General features: G+C 35.8%; 1 protein-coding gene across 1 annotated transcript in view; it reads left to right on the top strand.

The window, feature by feature from the left end:
* LOC106054856 (abdominal ganglion neuropeptides L5-67-like) overlaps positions 1-12,505 on the top strand; it is a 57,834-nt gene that overhangs the window by 41,567 nt on the left and 3,762 nt on the right. The window contains exon 2 of the mRNA XM_056004574.1: positions 10,602-10,808. Coding sequence (XP_055860549.1) covers positions 10,619-10,808 — 190 coding nt within the window. The 5' untranslated portion in view covers positions 10,602-10,618. The remainder of the gene's footprint in view (positions 1-10,601; positions 10,809-12,505) is intronic.

Here is a 12,505-nt window from a genome sequence, read left to right as displayed (position 1 = left end):
GCCCCTCATTAATCTAATTCAATGAAAAGAAAAATGATTTGAGACAATCTCTATTAAAAACTGACTTTCGTGTTGTTTTTTATTAAATTGTGCTAATTAGTGTAAACGAACAAAATGAAATAAAATATTTAAATAACAATTTTTGTTACTTTGCTTCAATTGTATCAGTTTTAAATGTTGGACATTTGGTGGGAACAAAAAAGTAAAAGTGATTTATATCAAAGAGGGTAAAAAAAATTCCAAAAATAGTTTTCTTTTTCCGACAAGCACACACACACACACACACACAAACCTACAACACACACACACACATACTCATACACAAACCCTTTAACACACAAACACAAAACCTACAATAAACATACACAAACACACATACAAACACCCTACAACACACAAACACAAAATCTACAACACACATACACAAACCCTTTAACACACAAACACAAAACCTACAATAAACACACACAAACACACATACATACACACTACAACACACAAACACAAAATCTACAACACACAAAAACACACATACACAAACCCTACAACACACAAACCAACACACACGCACACAAACAATGAGTAAAAGCTCATGCCTCATTCCTATTCTAGGATAACTCAGATGACTGCCTGGACCTTCGCTATGACGGCCACGAGTTTCAGAATCCATTGCCGCTCAGATGGAGTGTAGGCTTGAAACGTTACTCTTCATTTCTAAACTTCTGAAACTAATTGCAGACGTCGTTTCCAACCAAACTCCCTCTCATTCACTCAATGTCTCTTAATTGACTTCACAAAATGCAATCCTCTTTGAGTTGTTCCATCCACTACTTTCTTACATACACAATGAACTCCCTCTTGTATGCAGTATACTAAGTGACACTTCTTTAATCCATTAAAAGTTCAAATAGATTTACCATAAGTGACTACACGTGGATCTTGTGATATTTGAATATTGAAAATTTATCGCGCCCTAAGGAACCGAGTCTCTGAGGTTTCACTATGTGCAGAAATTGGAAGGGTCCTGATAGCAAAGCAGTAGCCCGAGCATTAATGATGTATGAATATGTGGGATGATATCCATTTACAATACCTCTATTCAAGTCACAACGTCATGGAGGGTGGACGGAGTGGGGGGGGGGGGGGAACCTGGACACGGATCACAAAAATTGCTGCAACGATTTTCCTAGACATTTAACAGTTGGAGTGTATCACTGAGAAATGAATTCCAAGCTCGTTGGCCACAGGAAAGGGGGGGGGGAAACTATAGGCTTGACCTTTATCATTTTAAAAAGTAAAATTAATTAAATTTAAATTTGGCTATAGTTTTGAGTATTAAACAATATGGCGTGTCAGTCCTAGTTTAACAATAACTGAGTTCTTGTTGAGCTTGTTTTAGGGTTACTTAACACACGTTACTATTCCAGTTAGTACTCAAGGAACATTTATGCCAAGTTTTATCATCTTTAGTAACTTTGTTTACATTGCTATACGGGACACACACATATCTATACTCGCTGCTATACGGGACACACACACACATATCTACACTCCTTTTCAAATTGAATGATAATGGCTCCGGCTAAATATGATTGTCTCTAACATAAGAAATTAATTAAAAAAAGAAGCAAACTATACATCCCCCCCCCAACACTTAAACTACAGATCAATAGCCGCATGCTGATATTCCTCATCAATGGAAATCACAGGTAGAGATCTGTTGATGTATCATCAAGATCAATATTTGCTGGGATATTTCGGTATGGACTTACATTTCCTCTTCTGGTCGACAATCTGGGGTCAACCGGTTGTTTGCAGTGTACTCTTAACCAGGTCAGACATCAACTCGAGACTACACGAACACCAGCAGGATGTGAGCATCTCGACCTCCTCCCCCCCCCACCTCCCAACACCCTCTCTTCATGTCTCAGCCTCTCGCAAATCACCCGACCTTCACCTTTTCATTCTTTAAACTCGTACTGACTAACCCGTGCTGTGCCATGTATCACAGAGCTGTTAAAGATGTGCTCGTGATCGAATGTAGTTGTACATGTAGAGCATACAGGTCGTGTGTGGGTAGAGATGTGGTAGTGATGTTGCTGTTGTTGTTGAGGTCTAGAATCTTCAGCATACAGTGGTGGACGGCCTTTTTTTTAAAGTCCGGGGCTCACATCAGGCACAGACCCTAATAGGCCGTTTGGAACGACAGCGATTGGCCCTCGGTTTACTTTATATATATATATATAAATTCTCCTTTCAGACTATGCGGTCTATAGGTCAGAGCTGTTTCTGTAGTCCTCGGCTAACGAGGGTGTCATAAGGCCAGCACAACCGCCTTACCTAATGCTAGATACCCATTAGAGCTGGGTGGACTCAGAGGTGTCATAAAGATCCCGAAATAAAATTCCAGTCTTCACCATGATTCAAACCCGGGACACTCCGGTTCTGAAGCGCGTTACCACTCACCGCAGCTATGGTAGTGTGACTGAGTTTATAAAAAAAAAAGAGAACCGATCCTCCTCTTGCAGGACGACTGGTAACCTTGTGACCTTGTGACCTGTAGCACTAGAAGAAGTCACGTGTACCCATACCTCCACGTGTTCAGTTTTTGATGCTTCATTAAAGTTTAGAGATGATTAAACAACGTCTTCAACTCCGCTGACGGCATTTTGAAATTGAGGTTTGCAGAATAAACATATGGCGCGTCTCGGTTAAGGCAATGCCCGATGGCTACTGTTCTGTTTACTTTGAATGGAGACATTTTTTTAATTGTCCTTGAGTGATGACAATTATTTCATAGAAAAGTTTAGTTTGAGTTTCTTTTTCTCTTACATTGGCTAAAAGCTCTATGACATCGTTTTTGTGGCGATGCAAGTTATTTGTAAGCTCTTCATACACTTATTTAGAAATCACATATATCGATTTTTTAAGTGCCCTTGAGGGCCCCCAATTCCTATTACTCATGGGCCCGGGTTCATTTAAACTCTTGGTACCATGGTAGCTACTCCACTGCTGGTAGGTGGGTCGTGGGTCGTTGAGAAGGGTGGTAAGGGAGAGAGCTCGAACGTTCAGGCTGCAGCGGGTCGTCACGCCCAACAATCCTGCGATATGCAAAATACTTGACTGCTTGGCCAAGGGCAGTCACTGTGAAATGAAGTAACACTTTTTTTTGTTCTTTTTACCCAAATTGTCTAACTTCCAAATCACACAAACCTGCAGGCAAGCATGCACACAGATTAACTCTCTCTCTCTTTCTCTCTCTCTCTCACACACACACACACACACACATTTATACACAAAAGTACATTTCAACACTGGCGCAGCGCTTTTCTGGGTTGAATCTGGCCTAGCTGAGGCACCTGATCATAAAAAGATTGATTACGTGATCACACACTATTAACACAAAATGTAACTTTATTTCAAAAAGAGCTTCACAGAATTAGAGTTAACATTTAGTTTCAAATTTTTCAGCTGACTCCCCCCCCCCTTTTTTTTTTTTTTTCAAATATAGGCTTGCACCCCCCCCCCTCAAATATAAGCTTGCCCCCCCCCCTCAAATATAAGCTTGCCCATCCCTCATTTCTATTATTTTAAACCTAAATGTTTCATAGCGGGAAAAAACTTACAAAAACATTTCATTTTTACAAAGCTTTTAATCAGCTCACTCTGTCTGGTACAGCTACTAGACATATCATATCGCCCATTTCCCATCCCACAATTATTCATTGTTCCAAACAGAACAGGAACCAAAAATTTAAGCAATCAAGTTTATTCAATTGTGGCAATAAGTTCTTTTTGGTTTATTTCGAAAAAGGGAAACAAAAAAAAGTATACTATTGAGAGATATGTGCATGTAGAGTTCTTCCCTTTAGAGTGAATATGGAGCTCTTCCACTAGACAAGCTCTGTATTTTCAAAATAATACTTCTTAGAAATATATTTTGCTTGTTTCATTACCTACTAACTCCCATTAGGTGTCAATATTTGAATCTTTGAGAAGCCAATCCATAAATACATTTCCTGTTGACACTTCTCGAGTAACATTTAGGACCATGACTTATCTAGTCCCTCTCTTTACCCACACATTGAAGCAGAAAACGTTTATAGGGTTCGTTTTCTCTCTGTCCGTTTCTGTCAGAGTTTGTCATTATCTATGTCTCTGCCAGTCTCTGTGTTTCTAATATTCTTTGTCATTCTTTGTCAATCTTTGTCATTCTTTGTCAATCTTTGTCATTCTCTGTCAGTCTTTGTCATTCTCTGTCAGTCTTTGTCATTCTCTGGCAAACTTTGTCATTCTTTGTCAATCTTTGTCATTCTTTGTCAGTCTTTGTCATTCTCTGTTAGTCTTTGTCATTCTCTGTCAGTCTTTGTCATTCTCTGTCAGTCTTTGTCATTCTCTGTCAGTCTTTGTCATTCTTTGTCAGTCTTTGTCTTTCTCTGTCAGTGTTTGTCATTCTCTGGCAAACTTTGTCATTCTTTGTCAGTCTTTGTCATTCTCTGTCAGTCTTTGTCATTCTCTGTCAGTCTTTGTCATTCTCTGGCAAACTTTGTCATTCTTTGTCAGTCTTTGCCATTCTCTGTCAGTCTTTGTCATTCTCTGTCAGTCTTTGTCATTCTCTGGTAAACTTTGTCATTCTTTGTAATTCATTATAATTTTTGGTTAATCTTTGTCATTCTCTGGCAATCTTTTGTCATTCTCTATCAATCTTTGTCATTCTCTGCCAATCTTTGTTATTCTCTGTCAATCTTTGTCATTCCTTGTCAATCTTTGTCATTCTCTGTCAATCTTTGTCATTCTCTGTCAATCTTTGTCATAATCTTTGTCATTCTCTGGCAATCTTTGTCATTCTCTGTCTTAGTTGACTTTGATTCTGTTACAATAACTCGGACTTATTTCATAGTTCAAATGATATCCTTGAAGTACATTCAAAGTTCTATTTCTATTTTCTGGCAACTAAAACGTCTGTCGCAAGAATCGTCTCTGTATTGCATCATATCACTATTTAAATTTGAGGTCAACGTTTTAAGATTAGAAAAAAAAATGAGATAATTTTAATCGACATTTAAATGGCGATTAATTTGCCTTTTTTTTTTTATTCATTTCCCCTCCATGAAAAGAAAATAAAGTACAAAACAATAAAATCAAAGTGACATACAATAATAATAATAATAATAAAAACAACAACAGCGGATCAACTATGTTAATGTATTTTTTTTTTTGCACTTTTTAGACATTACATAAAAAAAAAAAAATCATTGATCTGGATTAAAAACTAGTTGGACTTTTTCTAAATAGCATCCTGAAGGCATCATATGTAGCCTTTTTTTTATATTGTATTTTATTTAATTCTAAATCTTTGTAGTTAAACTTATACACGAGTTACGTTACCATTGTTCACGTGACAAATCTGAAGCTTAGTAAGTAAGCAGCAGTGGCGTAGCTAGAGTATATGATGCCTGGTGCGGTACCTCATCTTGATGCCCCCCCCCCAAAAAAAAAAAAAACTAACTCATTAATAACATTGCAAAACCTGTTCAAAAAAGTATGTATTCATAAATCAAATATTATTAATTAAAAAAAATCACTTTTACATAAACATACTACAAATGAATTTTACGCGCTTTCTTGCTGGCAAAAGTATCAATAATTTTAACGAAATCCATTTTTTTCCACCAGCTCTTGTTCAATGGACAAAATGGCCAAATTAGTGAGTCATCGTTGATCGCAAATAATTCTTGATCAGTTTAAGTTTGAAAAAAACTTCTCTCGCATGTAGCAACGCTTAACGCAATAGTAAAAAATATGCGTATCATGATGACGATATTTGTGACTGAATTATATAGCTGATATTTTTTTATCAAATTCAAGAGCTCAACAGGTCCTTGTTTTTGAAGTTCGGAGGCTTCTGATGAAACTGTGACAAACCGTTGAAGCCTCTTTCGCTCCAGCAAAAATTCGTTTTTATCAATGTCGCTAGGAGTACTATCGAGATTGATTTCGACCTGAGGATTTAATAGCTGGAAAAGCGGCTAAAATTCATATCTATCTGCTACATCAGGAAGTTGCAAGAATCGGGTGATTATTTCTTGAACAATCCTGTCCAAGGTAGAATAAATTTCCCTTCGTAGCTCTTCTTTGTGTGTAAGTACAGAGTAGTCACTTTTCTCACCAGGCATCTTTTTTCAATACGTTTTTGAGGTTCTGTACTGATTCTCAGATCTGAGCACACGCTTTCGGCAAAGGTAATGCTGGCTTCAGCGATGTCCTCTCGATTACTACTTTAAAATGTCTCTAATGTTTTTAGTTTGAGTGAGCAGTCTCGAATAGACATTCCTTGTTTTTGAAGATAGAATTGCGCATCATTAATTTCAGTTAATACAGGAGCCCAAAAATCCAAGATAGGTGAGAAAATTAAAAGACTGAACAGCAACCAATAATCCACCTGCTTCAGATCTAGTCGATGAATTTTCATCTCTGCTAGTTAATGTCTCCAGAGTTTGAGCAGGCAATGAATAGTGACTTCTAGAATACGTTTTTGGACACAGTAGTTTTGACCTTTCATGACCGCAGCATTATCATAGCCTTGACCCCTGCAGTCCATTATGTCTAAGCCATCCGAACGCAGTTTCTCTAGAATCATCTCAGCGATTCCAGCAGCATGCTTGTCTTTTGTGTCGATGAAGTCAACAAAAGACTCACGAACCTGCACCCCGTCATTATCCATGACAACGTACCGTAAAATTTGGGAAGTTTGATCCAGCTTTAAGATGTCAGGTGTACTGTCAAAAATAATAGAGAAATATTTGGCTTGTTTTACTTGCTGTATGATTTGTTTTTTAGCGTGATCCCCCAATTTTGTAATAAATTCATTTTGTATTTGTGGAGACATGTATGTATTCGGTCTGGAACAAAGCTTACTTCGAAGCACATGCTCCCTCAAGAGTGGATCGTACTTTGATAGTAAATTTACTAACTCTCCAGGTTTTCGTCTCTTGTATAATCAAATCTTGGGCCTTGTTGTCCATATTGTTTCCTACTCTCAGGCGAACTTCAAGTTCCCTCCAAGCAAGCGATGACTGAATGTGAGCTCTGCTGGTCTCATGTTTTTCTATTTTCGGGGATAACCTCCACCACTCATTGAATCCATCTTTGGATTTAAATGAAGATGATGAAATCTTAACAAACGTGGCCCCTTTACATTTAAGAAGGGAGAGGGCGGTACTTACGGCCTACGAGCGCTAAAAAAGGGGCGACTCTAGGCTACCCACCACAATCTTAGTGCAACAGTGGAGAGAGACGAACCGCATTAAAATGAGATCGTTCCTCCACATAGCGGCCAATTTGTCTAAATCAGCTGGGCTCTCCACTGATAGAATTCCTATTAGAAGAATTAATATTTGCCCTCCGTGGAGGAGATTGCCGGCCCGACAAATAAACATGTCCCTTATGGGGCAAGAGGGAGCCACCAAGAAGCGATTAACACCTGCTATACTCCAAAACTTGGAATCAGCTACACTAAAGTCCTACCCATCAGATGTCATTATCTGCTACACCGATAGGTGGGTAGATCTGGGTATGGGGCCCTTATAGACTACACAGACTGGACAGAACCAGAGATGCCGATTTCTCTGTCTGAGCTTCAAAACGTTTTGAGGCGCCAGCCAGACTAGTCAGTCTTGAGCACTGTACATCATTTTGTTTACGTAACAGTATTACAATTAACTAGTTAGTTAAAAAAAAAAAACTCGTAGAAAACAAAGGTCAGATTATTTAAAAAAATTGACATTACATTAGAATTATTTCAAAAATTAAACTATTAATAATCATAAAGAAATGAATAAACTAAGACAATTGTTTAGAGCTACAGTTTAGAAATATATTTGTAAACTCAATATCTAGATTAAACAAATGGACTAAACAATGAAGTAAAAAAAGGTTGGCCTATCTTCTTCTTCTTTATATTACAGAGCATCGATCAGTGTAGTAACAACATGTACCGTGTGTCCGAAATAAATCTAGTAAATTAGATTCAAATTGTTCTATAGCTTACATTGTATGGAAGAAATTGTCAAGGAGATGAAACAAAATAGCGACATGACTAGTTTATAAATCGTTAGTTCATGTTTAAAAATACAATAGTCTATGTTTGTTCGTGTCCATACAATTAGTCGTTTTTACTGAAATGCTCATGGAAATAGGAAATTAATACACACTAGGGGAATTTTGGTGCCCCTCTCCACCTGGTGCCCTGTGCGGCCCGCACCAATCTAGCTTTAGTAGCTACGCCACTGGTAAGCAGTATAGTAAACATCAATATTTCATTATTATATCTGGTAAGTAATTTCGTGTATATTTTTTTTAATGATATCCATTCTAGTATGCTTTAGCAACTCTCACTCACTAGACATTTTGTTTTATTTCACTATGTCTATTACCATTGAACATCATCTATTTAAATTTTTTCAATTTTTTTTACTACATAAAAATGATTGGTCAAATTTACATTTTTACCAAACAATAAGTGTTAAGAAAAATATATATATATATTTTTTTTTTGGTAAATTTGCTCTAGAATTTAGGTTAGAAAATGCTGATTTAGGTGTGTAGCTTTACACCACACACCGTTGACTGTTGATCGCCCACATTGCCTGGAACTAGGCAGACTGTATCACAGCATGACAGCCAGGTCCCCACGTGGGGAAGACGAGAATGCAGACGTTGTCAAGTGACAGTCCTGTGTTATTTTAATCGACAACGGACGATTTTTTCTTGCAATGTCTTTCCGAAGCTTCTATCAACTCCCTCTGTGTGTCTGGTCTGCGCCACGAACACGTTATTTCTCCCAAATTCTTTCTCGAATCATGTTAAAGCTTTACTCATATATTTATTGTACTTAACAAAACACGAATCAAGTTAAAAAAATTAACCAATTAGTCAATTAATTACCGGTAAGTAATTATTTTGTTTGATACCAACAAGGGAAATAAATCCTTTTGGTATAAATAGATATGGTAAAATATTTGGGGTTTTGTCCCTTTAGAAATTTTACCCATTATTTCTTTAACTTTAGATAATTATTTATTGTACCTAAAAAAAAAATCAATAAATAAGTTAAATAATTATTGGTAATTAATAAATTTAGTTTGATATTAATTAAGGAAAAAACCCTCTTTGTATAAATAGACTATAAATAGGCTATAAATGTACAGTTGTTTCCCTTATATAAGCTTTTATTTCTAATCTTTTGCTTGTTTTATATTGTGTTCATGACCATATTTTTTACTGACGTAATGTATCCTATCTTATAAATTATAGATACTCCTTCAAAAAAAAAAAAAAAAGAAGATAATTATGTCCCACGCGTTTCCGTGCGTCAATCTAGTCGTGCAAGCTAATTAAATGTGTCATGAAAAGCAGGTTCAAGTTGCACCCCTTGATGGAAATGTTCTAGGGTGAAGGTTTCGTGTCGATGCATTTATGAACATGATGACGTACGTTTATAAACATGATGACGTACATTTATGAACTTAATGACGTAATTTATCAACATAATGACGTACATTTATGAACTTAATGACGTAATTTATCAACATAATGACGTACATTTATGAACTTAATGACGTAATTTATCAACATAATGACGTACATTTATGAACTTAATGACGTACATTTATGAACTTAATGACGTAATTTATCAACATAATTACGTACATTTATGAACTTAATGACGTACATTTAGAATGACTCCAGACAAAAAGAAAAGGACTGCAAGAATGTGATAACTGTAAAAAAAATGAAATTAGGTTTTAACTTTTATCATCATTTCTCAAACTGGTCAAGTAACAACACTGATGTTTTAAATTCAAAAATATTAAATTAAGTGACGACATTTATTCTTCTAAATGGGAACTTTTATTCTGTTTTCGTGAGAGACATCATCAAACAATATCAATTTTAAACGTTCTTTTTAAGAAGTCATTTAACTACGTCTTCGCCAATGCGATTCTAGTATCATTTTTTTTACGTAACAACAGTCGAATTTCTCCCGAGTAACGAACCGTAGCTCTGTAGACTTCTTATGGGTGAATAAAACAGGCCCTATAGAAGAATTCTTGTTGAACAGAAGGATGATCTTACGACTATCGAACCTATTAACAAAAGCACTGGCTCTATTGCCTTGAATGGTTTTTATTCTTTTGTATAGACCCGATTCACCGTTTCAATTTTTTTTATTGTACGTGTACTTTCCTCTTGACATTGGAAGAAATAGGGCGTTGTTGACGGCAAGAGAATGAATTTCTGAAGCTTAACTTGAGCCCAGTGTGTGGATGTAGGGAAGGGAGCTATCATTGTTTCCCCAGACATCCTATCTGTCTGGGTGGACGATGTACTAACCAAAAATCCTTTGGTTTAGAAGGGGTTTGCTGGTAAAGGTTTGAGAAGCACTGGCTTATATCGATATGAACTACACTAAATGTATAATTGGTTTCAGTGTTTATGCAATATTGCAGTAACATATTATTATGAAATTATTACAATATTTAAGACTAGTGTGTCTTTAAAATGATTTAGTAAATTTACATATTTTTTTTAAAATTCAGGTTAACACAAAATCGCAATGAAGACATCACAAATTATCCTAAGCTGCTGTTGTGTTTTGGCCGCAGTTCTCACCGTCTGTTACTCAAAGCCCCAGTGGCGACCTCAAGGAAGATTTGGCAAAAGAACTGACCTCTCGAGCACAACAGACACAGACAAGCGTTCACCATGGCGGCCACAGGGTAGATTTGGGAAAAGAACTTTAGCAGGTAAATATAGCATTCAATATTTTATTACAAAAAAAAAAACAAGCACGACAACATTGGCTAGAGATAGAGGGCAAATTTATTTCTACTAGATCTAGAAACATAACATTTGTGCAAATCTAACATTTTTCAAATCTGCAAAGAAATGTATTAGGCGTGTTAATGCATCCAGAGAAATGTTCACGTTTGGAACCAAAGATATAATTGGTTCCTTCCCTGGCTAGCCAAAGGTTGTTTTCTTACTTTGTAGTTTGGCTGCTCATTGTTTTTGGCATCAATTTCTAAGGGAAGTTCTTGTACCTGGTCTGCATTTATCTTATTAATTACAGATATTTTCTTTAATTAAAAGAGAATTATAACAGAAAACAAGCAAAATATAAAAAAAATCCTTTTATAAGAACAAAGCTTCACTAAGGGGAAGAACTCCGAACTTAAGAATATATCTATAAGTTATTTTCCTCATTCCATATCTGATAAAATAATTCAGTACCGATAATTAATTGATAAATTGTTTTTTTTATTTATTTATTAATTCGTGTTTTGTTAGTTACAATTAATAATTTTTTAAAGTATCAACTTGATCGGATAATGCGTTTGGGAGAAAGAGTGTTAACAGTTATCTATGGAGACCAAGCCTTACAAATGTAGCCATATTTGTGAATACTGAAGGATTAATTTCTCTTGCTGGCATCAAACAAAATAATTAATTACCAGTAATTATTGGCTAATTAGATATTTGTTTTAGTGATTCATGTCTTGTCGAAGCCAATGAATAATTGTGCAAAGTTTTAATTGATTTAAAAATAGGTGTGAGAGAAATGAAGTGTACACACTTTTTACCAGACAGACAGAGTTCATATTAGTTTTGTAATGAGGTCTATTCATCTGAAAACATGAAGTTAAAAAAACCCTATCCCATTTATGGTCAAGCACCGTCAAGCTAGAAGCAAATCCTGATTAAAGTTTTCATTATGATAGAGAGAAAAAACAACAACAGGAGATACAACTTAACCTTGTTGAACTTGGAGAGATGTCCAGAAATATCTCTGATTTAGTTGTTTAGGAGTTCGGGGTTCGAATCCTGGTGAAGCCTGGGATTTTTAATTTCAGGATCTTCGGGCGCCTCTGAGTCCACCCAGCTCTGATGGGTACCTGACGTAAGTCAGGGAAAAGTAAAGGCGGTTGGTCGTTGTGCTGGCCAGATGACACCCTCATTAACCGTAGGCCACCTTTACATCATCTGCCCTATAGACAAAAAGGTCTGAAAGGGGAACTTTACTTATATCTAGACTGGACGTGGAGACTTTTTAACACTACAAAAAATGTGAAATTTTTTTAGAAAGTTGTATCTAGGCGTTGTTTTGTAAAGTAGTTAAAAGTTTTTTTTCAACCCTAACCTATGTAACATACAATTTAATTTTTAGATCAAGATCTAGTAATTGAACATAAAAAATAATAGTACTCTTGTCTCATAGTTATTATTTTGGAATTTTTAGATACATTATCTAGAAAGATCTAGGTAATCAGTGTATTTAAATGTATATAACATGATTTAAAAAAAAAACATGAATTATTTTAATCTAAAATTTTTGAAACATTATCTCAATGGAAACAAACAGGAAATGGCTTTCTTTAATATATTTGTTTGAATATCCGAGAAATGATTTTGCATTATTTCTAAACTTTGAAAACTAAAGATC

The sequence above is a fragment of the Biomphalaria glabrata genome, chromosome 11, assembly GCF_947242115.1.
Source record: "Biomphalaria glabrata chromosome 11, xgBioGlab47.1, whole genome shotgun sequence".
Lineage (NCBI taxonomy): Eukaryota > Metazoa > Mollusca > Gastropoda > Planorbidae > Biomphalaria > Biomphalaria glabrata.
This window is presented reverse-complemented; position numbering and strand designations above follow the sequence as displayed.